Raw genomic sequence first — 16,995 nt, forward strand, 5'->3', positions numbered from 1 at the left:
CATGGTTGTATAAGACAAGGCTGAATATCAGCAAGAGAGAGAAAGAGAATAGAAGAGTTGAGGAGGGAAATGGGAGTTAAAGCGATTAAATTGCGGATCCCCCGAGCTGACATTGGCTAGTCACACAGACGCCATTACGAAGAGGAAGAACTTATCCGTACTTGTTTTATTTACTCATCTTGTCTCTTATCTAATTCATATACTAAATGCACTGGTTATCGAAAATGGTATAATAGTATTAATAAAGGGAAAAATAAATTGATTTTTAAGATTACGTTCATCTACAATAGCTTTGAATTTTTTTTTCAGATATATATACTCCGAAGAAATGAGATAAAATTCATTAGAATATAGTTCAGCTATTACATAGGACCCCTGATTAAAAGAAACGATTCAAAACTATTAGAAACAATTTTAAACAATTCAATTTCACCACTATATATATATATATATATATATATATATATATATATATATATATATATATATATATATATATATACATTCAACATTGAGTGAAACGTTTTGTTTAATCAGGAACATTACTCCGTATTTATTAATAATTATAATGAGTAATTTACCACTTCAATAACAAATACTTTTATAGTACAAAGTGTTTTATTACTTTATTTCACAATTTATTACTAATATTCGTGTATAATTAAAAAAAACTACTGATAATGGTTTTCGATATTCAACTCATTTCATATTCATTAATTTCCATACTAATTTATAATCATGCTTAACATAGAGCGTCAAGATGTGCTCCCGCATATTTTCGGACAAATGATACTCCATAACATCTCTGGTTATAGTTAAATTTCTCTCTTCACGGAGTAGTGTTGTAAGTAATGTGATATATAATTGCTCAACATATCGTTTGTTGGTTATCTTTAATCGTTCATTTCATCGTATTTAAACTTAAACTATTAAAAATCAGCATTGTTTATACTTTCTCATTTTAATAAGACATTAATCTGATTATTATTTTTTTTCAAAATTTACAATTAAAAATTAATTGTTTTTAAGGTTTTTTTTTTTCATTTTTGTTAAAATTATAGGACAATAATATTCATATTCTTTAATTATTCTTTGAGGATATGACATTCCTCAGTGTGTATCTATATATGAATTAAGCTTAAAAAATATTAAATAAATGAAAACATTAAATTTAAATATGGACGAGACTGTTGCGAAATTGATTAAATATGATTTGAATTTAATCGTCTCATTAAAAAGTAAGTAGTTATTGGAAAAAAAAATATTTTTTTCAAATCTAGCAGTTTTTTTGGCGCGAAGTTCCAGTGATCGATAATTTCTATTTTATCGATCACTGGATCTTCACACCCCGATCACTAGTTGAGCTCAATACATATTATGTACTGGTTTACGTAAAATTGAGCTCAACTGGTTATCAGGATATTTTGTAGAGTGTAATTTTGTAAAAATTTAAATTTTTGAAAAAAATAAAAAAAAAAAAATGATCTGCCACGGAAGTGTAACATCCAGGGAGTCCGCATGGTGACTGGCAAGCTGACTACCAGAGGGCCAACAGGGAAAATGGCTGTGAACGTCCCTTGTGTAGCTGGTAAGTTATTTATTTAAAATATACAATCATTACTTATTTTTTATCCCATACTCATTGAATAAATACTTAATACTCCGTAATAAATATAATTATCATTTAATTTACACCATAAAAAGTCATATTAATATATCAATAAGAGGTTAAAGTACTCGAAAAATACGAGCACGTTATAACTGTATACCTCTATTGATAATGTCCCATGATGACGATGTAATAATTTTTTTCTAAATTCAAATTAGTAAGAGGATCAACCGGCATCGGCTTGAGTTATGGCCCTCCAAGGTACGAGGAAGTATCTTCCTTCATCAAAGATGACTACAAAAATTGCAAGGCCATGTCGTTCAGTCCAGATGGTAAATATTTTGCCTGGATTTCTGGAGCAACTGTTAAAATCGTATCGTCCAGTACTTGGGCTGTTGTTGGTGTAATCGAAAAGCCTAAAGTATGTGCGATTCAATTTTCAACTCTTGGTACCTACTTGATGACATGGGAGCCATTTATTGGTGAGTTTTAATTATTTACTTTATGAAATTAATATTAATTGATTTAGAGGGAAATAAGGACTTGATTTTTATTGAATTTTTTAATTCATCAAATATTTTTGACTTCAGGACTCAAATTTTATTAATATTCATGACTATTAGATGACTAATACTACAGTATTATTGCTGTGTGTTGATCTGGATGATAAAGTTAAAAATAAAGTAGTTAAGTTATTGCAATTGAATTGTTTTTAATTGCAAGAAATATTTATTAGTGTTATTTTATACTCGAGACGTCATTTGATATAATTTGAGCCCTGAAGATGTCAAAAATATTTGACCAAACGTTGGCAATAAATTGAAATATTTAACAAGAATCTGGTCCTTCTTTCCCGCTCTTAATTATTTTTAAAGGCTTGACAAAAAAACAATCAAGCATAAAATTAATCTTTTACATGAATTTTATTATTAATTTTTAATTTATTTTCATCAGTGTCACAAACTAATCCTCAAGGTAATCCTCAACTCCATATTTGGAAGTCTGAAAACGGTGAACATGTCAAAAGTTTCACACAAAAACGTCAAATTGACTGGTAAATATTTATTTATTATTTTATAAATTTTCTACTAGGACCTAGACTTTAAAAAAAAAATTTTTTGTACTTCAGGGAACCTCAATGGTCAGATGATGAAAAAATATGTGCATTATTAATAAATACTGATATACTTATCTACGAAAACGCTGATTTCGAGAAGGAAGTTCATCGTATAAATGTAACAAAAGCTGGAAGATTTAAAATAGCGCCTGGAAGTGCTCCTTACCACATCGTTATTTATACGCCGGGCAAAACAGGACAGCCATCATTTGCACGGCTATTTGAATACCCGAAACTTGATAGCGCACAATCATTAGCAACCAAGAGTTTTTTTCAATCAGACAGAGTTGATTTTTACTGGAATGCCAAGGGTACAAGTGTGCTGATAATGACGAGTATGGACATAGACAAGACTGGAGCTTCTTATTACGGCAAACAGGCCTTGCATTATCTCAGTACGAAAGGCGACACGGCGATAGTAACACTGGGCGAAGAGGGTCCGATCCACGCGTTAGAATGGTCACCGAAAAGCAACGAATTCGCAGTCATTTATGGTTTCATGCCGTCCAAAGGAACTTTGTTCAATTTAAAGTGTGACCCAGTGTTTGAGTTCGGCAAGAAGCATCGGAATAGTATTTATTACAATCCACAAGGCAACATTTTATTACTCGGTGGGTTTGGTAATTTACGAGGAGGTATTGAGCTGTGGGACATGACCCAGAGAAAACTTATTGCTGAAGCTGATGCTGCGGACACAACTTTGCTCCAGTGGTCACCTGATGGTCAGCATTTTATGACTGCGACCACAGCACCAAGACTGAGGATGGCCAATGGTTTCAAAATTTGGCATTATACTGGTACTCTGCTGTACGAAAGACCCTGGAACAAACAAGAAGAATTGTGGGAAGTACTGTGGCAACGTTTTCCATTGGAGGCATTCCCTGAACAGGCTATCAGTTACAAAGCTGTCGAGGGCATTGCGCCGAGTGCACCTCAAGCTTCGAAACAGGTTTACAGACCTCCTTCAGCACGTGGTCGGACGATTAATTTCAAACTGCATGATGACGACGATGATGATGCGGCGAAAAAAAATACTGGTAACGCCCCATCGAAAGCTGCACTAAAGGCCAGGAAAAAACGAGAAGCTAAAAAAGCGAAAAAGGAACTGGAAGCTAATGCTGCCCAAAAGACTAATTCTAACGGACAAGAAATTCTACTTCCTATCCCTACTCCGCGATTTAAGCCTGCGATACCCGATCCCGATCTTACTGATGATCCGGAGAAGAATAAAAAAATTAAAATTATTAAAAGTGTAAGACTATTTATTAAATATTTATATTGTTGATTATTAATGATAAATTAATTGACTTTTTTTTTGTTATAGAAACTGAAGAATATTAATAAATTAAAAGAGCAACAAGCTGCCGGTAAGCAGTTAGAAAAAAATCAAATTGAAAAGATAAAGAAAGAAGATGATCTACAGTTGGAACTCGCTGAACTCACGTTATGATCTGAAGTTATCGTTACTCTCATCCATAACTGTATAAAAACAAATTAAAAACTGTAATACTCTGACTTTCGAAAAATGAAATCCGTCAGCGTTTACAAAAAAAAAAATAATACAGATTGTTTGTAATGATAGTATGATTTGTATGAACGTTAATTGAGACTGCTTCTTTTCGCAAATGAGTAAATAAAAGTAAATTCTTCTAATATTTGCGTGTACAAAAATGTAAAATTAAAAAAAACCAACTGCATAATAAATATTTGGGAAAAGGTGCTAGATTTATTTTCGACTATCGTAAAATAATTTTTTTATTTCAGTAATTTACATACTCCATTAAATACTTGTTTGTTTTTTTTTAAATGAATTTCTGATTATTGTAATTCAAAATTTTAAATTTATACTAGAATATAAATTTTTAAATTGTAAAATATAAATAATAAAAATATTGTTTCTGGACATTTATCATAAATATTTTATCTAAATCTGAGTAATAAATTCCACTAGTAACCAGTCATCTGTCAGCGATGAATTAACTCGTGTGCTAATTCATTTACTAATCAATTATTGTGTGCATGGTAAATATTTTTTATAATAAGACCCGAGAAAAAATAAATGAGATCTGACCCGTAGATTTAAATTATTTTTTTCATACAAGATTTAAATTAATTTGAAATGAGTGCTTAGTTGGTAATATACTTGTATAAGTTGGTAAGATACTTATATAATTATTTAAAATTTATAAATTGTCTCGTCTGTTACATTCACACACATCTTAATTATTTTTTCCGCGTAATTTATTTAAAAAAAAAAATTATCAGATGTCCGCTATTTTGTGTCATAAGACGTAAAAACTGATAGAATTTTTAAAGTTTGGGAGTAATGAGTAATTAAAAACAAATTATTTTGTTTTTAATTGATGTCTGCTACATTCACACACAAATAAATTATTTTTAGTGTAAAATAAAATTATGTCCAGGTGATGAGTGAAAATGTAGCAGACATAGGAAAATTTTTAAATTACACTTTAAATAATTAAATTGATGACGTAAAAAAAAATACATGTACTGATTACGATACTGAAGTTAGCAGACAGTTAAAAATTTTTGTTTCAACGACTTAATATAAAAAAAAACTAAAAATATGCACATGTAGAAAATTTAATAAACTATAAGTGCAATTTTTTCAAATATTTTTTTTTTAATAATTTATTGCTTAAAAAAAAAGTTAAAAAATTATACTCAGTTAATTTTTAATTTTTAAATTTTAAATTTTTTAAAAGCCCATTTAAAAAATTTTTTTTTTTTTTTTTTCAAAAAATGGTATTTCATTATTTAAAAGTTTTAAAAATAATCAGATTTCCGCCAAATTTACTATCCTGTCCAGGTAGATGTCAGGTGAATAAAAACAAAATATAAATTTTGTTTATCAATTGTCTACTCATAAAGATATATAACAATAGCAATAATAATAAAAATGTGTAATAAAGAATGAAAGAATAGAGAGAAAGGGTAGAGTAGTAAGTTGGTGGTGGTGCTGGTGATGCGAAGGCAGCGCCAGTGATAGTCGTGTTTACAAGTTACCCGTAAGTTTTTAACGTCACGTCAAAAAAGTGCAACGCGAGTTCTACGAGCATTTACTATGTAAAGGTGCGTTTTATAATTAAATATAATAGTAATATAATTAAGTGTAACATTGTGTAATCGTTATTAGCACATAAAAACAATTATCCAACGAGCAATAATATATATCTACAATATTTAAGCTCCGAATATTATTTGCAGTGCTAATCGTTAGGAAGGTCGCCATTTTGTATGAACAGGCCCGGTTGTACAAACGGCCCGACTTAAAAAAAAAAAAAAAATAATAATTAAGTACACACCGAAAGTATTTAAATACTTGACAACGTATGAGTTCAATAATCACCCGGTGTATTTTATCACAATACCACAATATAAATAATTATTATTTATTGTCTGATTGTGTATGTCTTTAAATACGTCGGTAGACTACGCCACCAAGTTTTTTTTGTCATTCTGTTCTGCTTCTGCTAGTGCTGCAAGTATGTGAACATTTTTGCATGCTCACGTATTCTCACTGCTTGCAAAAAAAAAAGAATGAAAAAAAAAAAAAGTCATATGTATATTTAATTACGGTGTGGATTTAAGTGTTGATTTATTTTTAGTGTTTACTATTCTGTTGCATGAATCCGTGATAGTGATTGACAGTAAATACCCAGATCGTTATCTTAACGTATTAATATTTAATATTTATTTAAATGGTAGGACGACTGTGACTACGACAACGACGACCAAGACGACGTGACATGGCATTGTCTTTTTTATCGTAACAGCCAAGAGGGAAGTCAATCATCTAATCTAATTTGGCTGTTGGCGTAACCGAATCCTGGCACTTTTACATACTTTACTTATTCCAACGCTTTCTCATTGTAACAAGTCTACATACATATATATGTGTACATATGTACATACTGATACACACATATTTATATATACGTACGATTATTATTATTATTTTATCTATTTAACGGCTAAATTGTATGATATATTTGACGGGTACAATTTACACGATATATTTTCAGAGATTTAGTCATTCACGTTTTTGTAAATTCAATTGCTGTGATGATTTTTTATATGATTTTGTATTTAGCAGACAATTAACAATTTTTGAATTTTTTTTTTCAAAAAATTTATTTGAAAAAATGCGCGTATAGAAAATTTAAAAAACTACAGGTGCAATTTTTTTATAATTTATCGTTTTTTAAAAATTCAAAAATTATTAAACGTCAGCTAATTTCATTACTATTTATTTTACTATATTTTTTTTAATAATCCAATTATTATTTATGGCTTGTGGTTATTAAATATTTAGTACAATAAATCTGTTATTTAATTATTGCGACTAATATTTAACGTTGTGTTACAGATAATGTAGAGATAGGTTATTGAAACAAGGCCTCTAGGATATTAAATAAAGGAAAATATATAATATAGTAATATTTAAAAAAAGATATACTTAATTAAATGTCAGTGGATGAGCTGAATGGTTGCTGTTGATGGTGTAGCATTGTTGGGACGAAAAATAAAAATAAGAGCTGGAGTAACAGACCGGGATAATAAAAAATGACAATTGCTACGAGAGGTCAGGGGGTTGGCATAGATCCGCCAGAGAGCCAGCAAACTACACAGGTGGTACAAGTGGCACAGGTTGAACAAGAGGATGCGCTAAATCGTAGAATGACTAATACTGAAATGGAACTGGAAGATGCGACACGGAGACTTGCTAGAAAGGTTTGCTTATATTTTTAAAATATATGAAAACTAAGTAGAAAAAAAAAATATACTGAAGTCAACCGACTATTAACATTTTTTTAATTTTTTTTTTTTTTTTTCACAAATCACTCATGAAAAGAATAAACTAAAAATATGCACATGTAGAAAATTTAAAAAACTATAAGTGCAATTTTTTCAATTTTTTGAAAATTTAATTGTCGATTAATTATTTAATTTTTTTTAGATGACTTTATTTAAATCACAACAACAGCCATTAGAGAACTCAAATTCGGAGCTTAACTTGACTGAAAATGTTGTACAAACAGAGTCAACTACTAATGAGACTGCGACATCAACTGATGAAAATAATCAGCTCAGAGTTGAGCCGGATTTTCCGCACGCCAAGCTGGCGATGTTGGATGAAAAAATAACAAGCTCACGTTGGGTTGTTCCTGTTTTGCCGGACCAAGAGCTCGAGTGTTTATTGGAAGCCAGTATAGATTTGTGTAAAAAAGGTCCGTTTAATCATTTATCATAAACTACTTAATAAAAATGAATTTCTTTTTTTATAAATGATGATCTTTTAGGGCTCGATGTACACAGCGAGGCATGCCAGCGCTTTTTTCGCGAGGGCTGTACAATTTCCTTCACTAAAATTCTCACCGATGACGCCGTCAATAGTTGGAAGCCTCACATCCATAATTGCATTAACGCAAATTGCGAAAGATTGATTGAACTGTGTGTTCTAAAGCTGGATCAAGATTGGTTTCCACTTCTTGACTTACTTGCTATGGTGTTTAATCCGAACAATAAATTTCACACTTTCAATGCAGCTAGAATTTCCGAATCCGTACCACCTGGCTCTAGTAATATTCCGGATGAAGAACTTTACGCCCGACCACCACCCGATCCAAGAAATCCTCGTGGTTGGCTCGTTGATCTTATCAATAGGTAGCTGATTAAAAAATATTCCTTACAATAATAATTATTAGTATTACTAATTAATGAACATGTAAATAGTAATTATTATTTATTACTTATAGATTTGGTAACTTGGGTGGTTTCGATATTTTATTGTCAAGATTTCAAAGCGGGCGTAATCTCACTATTCCTGTAATATACGCATTGCTACGGCCATTTGGTCTCTGTTATGAACTGCTGACCGTTCATACGATAATTAAATATCTAATGCCCATAACTGTAAGTCAATAAATATATTTTCTTGATACCAGCATCAAAGCTTAAAGTTTCAGTGTCTACAGTCAGTCGGAATGAGATAATTTCAGTCCAATGTCGCGAATTAATATCAGCAAACGCGTAAATTGTGAATGCTCTGTCAGCGGGCAGAAACAAACTTGTTTTGTCTCTTGGGAAAGCTTTCGTAATTTAAACTCTGATACTTCTCATTTATTTAATAGTAATTTTATTTACGTAAATTACAGTTTTGTGATTGAGTTTTATATAAATTATTGTCAATAAATAGTATTTATAGTTTCTGCTTAATTATAAATTACAAATGACAATTTACACTTACGCTAATAGTCGGTATTAAATTAACTCGTTTCTGATTGGCTGCTAATGAATCTTTAAGTTACAATGCAGGAAATCATAAAAAATCTAGTATGTAACTCAGGATGAGACGATTTTATACTGCGGGTGATGTCATTCTGGTCTAAAATCATTCTGTTTCATCCCTTGTCACATAATTTACTAGTATATATATAATTATAAAATATATTAATTAATAATATGTCTGTTTTAATTTTAAATTAGGATATAGTGCCTGTAATATTGGACGAACTTACGGATGAAGAGCTAAAAAAAGAAGCAAAAAACGAGTCTAAAAATGACGCTATTTCGGCCATTATAAAAGCCATGAAAAATTTAGTATCACGTGTACCGCACCAAGAAGTTATGATAAGAAATTTAGAAGTATTAAGACTGAAAATGATTTTAAGACTTTTGCAAATTTCATCATTTAACGGTAAAATGAATGCACTCAATGAAGTTAATAAAGTTATAACAAGTGTTAGTTATTATCCGCATCGTAATCCAACGCTCGAGGACGAGGAGTGGTTAACCGCAGAGCGTATGGCTAAGTGGATAAAGGACAATGACGTGTTGGAAATAGTACTACGGGATTCATTGCACCAGCCTCAGTACGTCGAGAAGTTGGAGAAAATTTTGCGATTCATTATCAAGGAACGTACATTGACACTTGAAGATCTTGACGCCGTGTGGGCTGCGCAGGCAGGAAAGCACGAAGCAATTGTTAAAAATATTCACGATCTACTTGCTAAGCTAGCGTGGGACTTCAGTCCCGAGCAGCTGGACCACCTCTTCGAGTGTTTCCAAACAAGCTGGAAGACGGCGAATAAAAAACAACGAGAAAAACTACTGGAGCTGATACGCCGATTGGCCGAAGATGACAAAGACGGCGTAATGGCACACAAAGTATTGACTTTGTTTTGGAATCTAGCCCACTCAGACGAAGTACCAACAGAAATAATGGACCAGGCATTAAATGCTCATGTTAAAATATTAGATTACTCGTGTTCGCAAGACCGCGATGCGCAAAAAACAGTATGGCTCGACAAGTGCGTCGAAGAATTAAAGAGCGGCGACAAATGGGCGCTACCGGCATTGAAACAAATACGTGAAATTTGTACTTTGTACGAACCAAATCCAAATATGGGAAGTAATCAACGCAGTCATCACGTTTATTATCGCCAAGAAGTTATTGATCGTCTGCAAAATCAACACAGTGTTGTCATACTTGTGACAAATAGTTTAACAAATTATATGGATAAAGTTAGACAGCTTGTCAAAGACAATCCTGACATCGACGCTATGACATTTATGCCCGACGGACGGTATAATCACATTATTCAAGTACAGGAGAGACTTAATTTTTTACGTTTCTTACTTAAAGACGGGCAGCTGTGGCTCTGCGCTGAGCAGGCGAAACAAATTTGGCAGTGTCTGGCCGAACAAGCCGTGTTCGTGTCTGACAGAGAAGCCTGTTTCAAATGGTTCTCAAAATTGATGGGCGAAGAACCAGATCTTGACCCAGCGATAAACAAAGATTTTTTTGAAAACAATATTCTGCAGCTTGATCCAACTTTACTGACCGAAAGCGGTATCAAATGCTACGAACGTTTCTTCAAAGCTGTTAATTCTAAAGAAGGAAGATTGAAGACCAAGCGCCGCACGTATTTGATGGACGACGTTGATTTAATCGGTAGCGATTACTTGTGGCGAGTTGTCACAAATAGTCCGGAAGAAATAGCGTGTCGGGGTATTGAACTTCTGAAGGAAGTAAACACAAATTTAGGACCAAAGTTACAGTCAACTGTACTGAGTTTCCATGAAACTTTTATTGCTGAATGTATGGATAGACTAAAAGCTCACTATGACACTGTGTCCATTTTAACGGGAGATTGCGCTGATGATAAAAATAAAACTAAGGATGAAAAAGAGTACAACAAAATAACAATGGAGGCATTGAAAATGTGTCGTGTTATGAGAGTACTGCAAGAATATATCAATGAATGTGATACAGCATTTCCAGTTGAACGTAAAATATTGCCACTGCATCGTGCTGCTCGTGGTAAACATTTGTCATTGATAATACGTTTTATAAGTCCTGGTAGGAATATCGATGACATTGATGTTTACACACACAGCAATGATACTTTGGCATCATTGAGACGTCAAATATTGCGGCGAATAAAAGCAAACGGTACAAATGTTAAATTAGATTTGTATATCAACGGGGAATCGTTGGATCAAGCTGACGATCGTAAGTTACTGTCACAGATACCTCTGAGAGATAAAATGTTGCTGTCGGCAAAGCTGAGCCAAATGCACAGCAACATTCCCAGCTCGCCGGACAGCAGCTCCGACAGCTCGACAAGTTCTCCGCATCATCCTTACGACGGTCCTAATCTTGAAGCGGAGAACAGTTTGCCGGGGGTTGTCATGTCTCAGCGCCCGCACTACGTCACATTTTTCTTTCAACTCGCCGACCTGGGTTGTACTCTCAAGCATTCTCAGCTTCGTGACGCAGCTCGCAATCTTCTGCAACTGGTCCCGCCAGACACACTGACAGTAGCGCGGCTGCAGTGGCTCTTCGGTCATTATAAAGAAGAAGAGGGAACTGTTAACCAGCACTGCAACGAACAAAACACCAGTGTCGATACTCTGTTCTTTGCAGCGAGTCCTAATCAAGTTCTGTACAATCTTGAGGTACTCTACACGTTATTGATGCCAGCATTAGATCCCACATCCGAAAAGGCCTTTGAATTTCAGTATAATTTTATAAAAAGTGGAGAAGCTGGGGTTATACTAGACATGCTGACGAAAAATAAATTTTTACCTAACGCTGATGAGACAACAAAACGCTCGGCGTATTTAACTGTTTTAAAATTATGTAAATTATTATTGACTGTTGTGGGTAATGTTGTGGCATTTGTGTTAGACGACATGCAGCAATCAGACAATCATGATACTCATTACCACAATAACCGTGGTTTTATTGTCATTTTAAAGCAGGCATTGCAGAATGTACCCAATCAAAACACCGAATACATGTTGCGCAGTGTTGCTACCAAGTTGACCCAACATCTGGTCAATCAAATGCCACCAGGTGGTACTGAGTCTGACCGTTGCTGTCAAATGTTCATGCAGGCGGTTAATTTTGAATTACCAGACATGGCGACAATTCGTGCCATAATAAAAATAGCCTGGGCAGCGTCAACTGGTAATTTAAATAACGTTGATGCATCAACAGAAGTACTTCATACGATGCACGAAGCTAATCAAAGAGAACCACGTCCAATAGAAGCCACTGACATCTTAGTGTGTAAAGAAGCACTTGAAGTACTGACAATAGCTCTAGTTCTAAATCCAACTGCCTTGACAAATTTAACACGTGACAAAATGTGGCACACATTTTTAACAGACCTCGTGCTGGTGAGCACGTCCAGGATAGTGAGAATGGCCGCTGCTGAACAATTTTTACTTATCTCCACGTACTGCAGCAATAATCAGTCATTTCAATTGAACTTGATGATTTTATTTAGCGTTCTTAATTCAACCGTTACCGAAAACGCACGTCAGAGTCAAGAATACTTTCAACTTTTGTGCAGACTACTTAATTATGCTCACATCTCGTCCTGTCCATTGCCCTCTGCCGAGGCTCTGCTCAACATCGAGATCGCCTGGTTGAAAAAAGTGCGCGATAATGTTATCGAGACCGGCGAGACTCAAGTCGAGGACGCGCTTCTCGAGGGTCACCTGAGTTTCACAAAAGAACTTCTGGCTTTTTTACCGAGCTCTAAAAAATACGAGCTTGGCTCTGATGAAAAACGCGGGGGTACTTTGATAAAGGAGCTGGTTAATGATTTTATTTTTCCCGCCTCACGTTTAATGCTGCAGTTACGCAGCACCGGAGAATTGTCATCCCCCCAAGCGAGTCCTGTGTGCACGACACCGCAGTCAACCAGCGCGGCGTTTGATCTTCTCGTTGGTTTGTGTGTAGGTTGTGTCCCTAATATGAAACTTCTAGTCACAATGCTAACAGATATGTTTTATTCGGAGCGAGACGAGCCACTTGAAGAGTGGGATTACTTACCACCGGTTGGACCACGACCACTGAAGGGTTTCGTCGGTTTAAAAAATGCCGGGGCCACTTGTTACATGAATTCTGTTTTGCAGCAGCTGTATATGGTCGAGAGTATTAGGGTTGGGCTGCTGACAGCCGAAGGAGCTGCCACTGATTTGAATGAAGACTTCTCGGGTGAGGAACGTGTCGATGGTGAACAGACTATCGAAGCGAGTGATAATGACACTAATGAAGAAAAGTGCGGCGTCGATGAGTCGCGTAAAGAATACAACATTGGTATTTTGAAACAGGTACAAGCAATATTCGGACACTTGGCGTACAGCAAGTTGCAGTACTACATACCTCGTGGTTTGTGGAAACATTTTAAGTTACAAGGTGAACCGGTTAATTTAAGAGAGCAACAGGATGCCGTTGAATTTTTTATGAGCTTAGTCGAGAGTCTGGACGAAGCTCTGAAGGCTCTGGGCCACGAACAAATAATGGGAAAAATTCTCGGTGGGTCTTACAGTGATCAGAAAATATGCAAAGGTTGTCCTCACAGGTATTCAAAAGAGGAACCTTTCAGTGTTATTAGTGTAGATATTCGCAACCACAGCAACCTGCTCGATTCTTTAGAGCAGTATGTCAAGGGCGAGCTTTTGGAAGGAGCGGATGCCTATCACTGCGACAAGTGCAACAAAAAAGTTGTTACTGTAAAACGTCTGTGTGTTAAAAAACTCCCGCCTGTGTTGGCTATTCAACTGAAACGTTTTGAATACGATTTTGAACGAGTCTGTGCAATTAAATTTAACGATTACTTTGAATTCCCGAGGGATTTAGACATGGAGCCTTACACTGTTAGCGGGCTTGCTAAACTCGAAGGGGAAGTTATTGACTGTGATTACGAGGAAATTAACAAAGGGACTTGTACAAAGTATCAGCTTACTGGTATTGTTGTTCACAGTGGTCAGGCTAGCGGTGGTCACTATTATTCTTATATTTTACACAGACAAAATGACGGTACTGCCAAGTGGTATAAATTTGATGATGGAGATGTAATTGAATGTAAAATGGAAGAGGAAGAGGAAATGAAAACCCAGTGCTTTGGTGGTGACTATATGGGTGAAGTGTTTGATCAAATGTTAAAACGTATGAATTTCCGTCGTCAGAAAAGGTGGTGGAATGCGTACATGCTTTTCTATACGAGATTAGACGTTGAAGAAAATTCTCTTATGAAAAGTTTTAATGAACTTTCATTATATACTAAATTGGGAGTAATGGAAATGCCACCGGCAATAGAACACAGTGTCCGTAAACAAAATATTAAATTTATGCATAATAGAAATCAATTTAGTGCTGAATATTTTCAATTTATCAGAAAATTAGTATCGTGTAATGCACCGCATACATTAAACCGACAGAATCTCAATGACAAAATACCCGCGGAAGCTGAAGAACTGTCAATGCTGTCAGTGCAATTGGCGTCAAGATTTTTATTTTACACCGGTTTCCATACAAAGAAAACGTTACGAGGTACTGCTACTGACTGGTACGACATACTGAGTCATCATTTACGTTGCAGCAAAACAGTAAGGTCTTGGTTTGCTCACAACGTGCTCTTCAATCATCCTCACAGATTCTGTGAATATTTACTGAGCTGTCAAACTACCGAAGTACGAACAGCATTTATGAAAATATTAGTATTTCTCGCGCACTATTCTCTGCATGACGGACCATGTGTACCACCGAGTCTCAACGCGCCTTCAATTCTTCTCGACCCAACAGCAACACTGAGCGATCATTTATTGCACGCGGTATTGTCACTTCTTCATCGCGAAATATCTGATCACGGGCGACACTTGCCCCATTATTTTTCTCTGTTTCACTCGTACGCAAATCTCGGGTTGGAAGAAAAAGCTCAACTACTAAAACTCAACGTGCCAGTGACGTTTATGTTGGTCGCGATTGACGAAGGACCAGGACCGACAATTAAATATCAGTATCCTGAGTTGACGAAACTTCATCAGGTAGTCAGTATGTTGATACGTTGCTGTGACATATCATCAAGATGTCAGTCAAGTATGGCTCCATCAGGAGTTCCAGTTCTACCAAATCCTTACGGTGACCCGACGTGCCAACCCGACTACCTGATGCCTATCCAACCTCAGGCTGTTGACATTCTTTTCATACGTACAAGTTACATGAAAAAATTAATTGAAGATGCGAATGTCACTGAAGATACATTGAAATTATTGCAGTATTGCTGTTGGGAAAACCCACATCTGTCACGGACTGTCCTCAGTGAACTACTTTGGCAAATTGGGTTCGCGTATACCCATGAACTGAGACATCACATGGATCTTTTACTGTCGATGTTACTAATGGAAGACTCGTGGCAAACCCATCGTATACATAACGCACTCAAGGGTGTACCGGACGAGAGAGAGGGATTGTTTGAGACAATAATAAAGAGTAAGAACCATTACCAAAAACGCGCGTATCAGTGTATCAAATGTATGGTACAATTATTTAGCAAATGTCGACCTGCTCATCAGTTACTGTACCACAGTCCTGAATTGAAGAGAAAGTGGAACCATGCTATCGACTGGTTACAAGATGAATTAGAAAAGCGACCTTACACTTCCGCGCCACCGTACACTCATGCGTACAACAATTGGTCACCGCCGACGCAATCAAATGAATCGACAAATGGATACTTTTTGGAACGCAGTAACAGTGCTAAAAAAACGTTAGAGCGTGCCTTTGAACTTTGTCCAGAAGAAGAGCCTGAAGTTGAAGAAGTTAATGAGGAATATTATAAGCGCGGCAGTAATTCACAACAATGGGGACCTGGATCTGAACGGTAAATAAATTTATTAATTCGTCTTCGCGCTGCTAAATATTTAATATTGTAGTGTTGCTAATTGTCAATTATGATTTTTAAAAATTAAAATCACACACGTCTAGACAATTGTCATTTTCTTTTGAATTTTTTTTTTACTAAAATAAAAATCAGAAGCTGGAAATAATCGCTGGTGATAACTCGCAACACTGCGCAGAAAATTCAAATAAATTTAGCGCTCGTTTACTCGCGTATTTTATTTTTAAATAGCGTTGTAATAAAAATTCCGGCTCTGCGCTCATAGTCGACGGACGAGATCTTAGTTAATAAATTGATAGTTAAATTAATTAATTATTAAATATAAATATTGATTTTTTTTTAAGGTATGCTGGTCAACCGGATGTTACAGGAACTCAACAAATGCAAGAAGAAAGTGAACAACAGCAGCAACAGCAACAACAACAACAACAACAACCACAAGAAAAACAACAACCAACACCATCACCTGTTCATATACCTCACGTGAGTCAAGTACCGAACTCTCAAAACCCAGAGTCACCGCAAAACAATAGTCAGGATCCATAATGAACGTTGGTGTCAAACAATCGGACTGCACGCGAAGACGATGACGTTTTATTAATTAATGAATTTTTCGCGGAAGCCGGTTGATAAAAGTTTAAATCTCAACTCAATCGACACTACAATTGTACAGCTGGAGTAAAAAGATAATTTTTTTTTTTTATTTTTATTTGTTACTGGACGCGCATGTTATATTTTTAACGTTATATCACGTCAACTGTGTCGTCACCGGTCACTTGTAGTTTTTAACTTAAAAAAAAAATTTAATAAATAAAAAAAAAAATAAAAAAATGATGAAAAGCAAAAAAAAAAATGAACTAATTAATTATTTAATAAAAATAATGATAAGAAGCTGGAGAAAAAAGTGAATAAAATATTACTTAGATGTGACCGGGAAAACGATCGAGTTGTACAAATGTATAGCGAAAAATAGTGATTTATGGTGGGATCCAGTCTCTTATCAATTAGGAAATCGTAAGCGATGGCAATTTTACCGTAATTATTAT

The 16,995-nt window shown here is 34.9% G+C and overlaps 2 protein-coding genes across 6 annotated transcripts; both read left to right on the forward strand.

Moving 5' to 3' along the window:
• Positions 1–1,480: 1,480 nt before the first annotated feature.
• LOC103571074 (eukaryotic translation initiation factor 2A) lies at positions 1,481–4,629 on the forward strand. The gene is made up of 5 exons (XM_008549069.3): positions 1,481–1,588; positions 1,828–2,091; positions 2,564–2,663; positions 2,739–3,978; positions 4,051–4,629. Exons 1-5 carry the CDS (start codon positions 1,519–1,521, stop codon positions 4,174–4,176), a joined length of 1,800 nt encoding a protein of 599 aa, XP_008547291.1. The 5' UTR covers positions 1,481–1,518; the 3' UTR covers positions 4,177–4,629.
• Positions 4,630–5,728: 1,099 nt separating this feature from the next.
• Positions 5,729–16,994, forward strand: LOC103571075 (probable ubiquitin carboxyl-terminal hydrolase FAF-X). 5 transcript variants are annotated; one of them, XM_014442535.2, is made up of 9 exons: positions 5,729–5,819; positions 5,955–6,232; positions 6,456–6,686; positions 7,117–7,481; positions 7,708–7,978; positions 8,051–8,414; positions 8,507–8,663; positions 9,237–15,931; positions 16,294–16,994. In XM_014442535.2, exons 4-9 carry the CDS (start codon positions 7,314–7,316, stop codon positions 16,493–16,495), a joined length of 7,857 nt encoding a protein of 2,618 aa, XP_014298021.1. In that variant the 5' UTR covers positions 5,729–5,819; positions 5,955–6,232; positions 6,456–6,686; positions 7,117–7,313; the 3' UTR covers positions 16,496–16,994. The 5 variants fall into 5 exon arrangements, with proteins under 5 accessions (XP_014298021.1, XP_014298022.1, XP_053596451.1 ...); XM_014442536.2 differs by lacking the exon at positions 6,456–6,686; XM_053740476.1 differs by lacking the exon at positions 6,456–6,686 and having other exon boundaries at positions 5,955–6,154.
• The last annotated feature ends 1 nt before the right edge of the window (position 16,995 follows it).

Source organism: Microplitis demolitor, chromosome 7, assembly GCF_026212275.2.
Source record: "Microplitis demolitor isolate Queensland-Clemson2020A chromosome 7, iyMicDemo2.1a, whole genome shotgun sequence".
NCBI lineage: Eukaryota > Metazoa > Arthropoda > Insecta > Hymenoptera > Braconidae > Microplitis > Microplitis demolitor.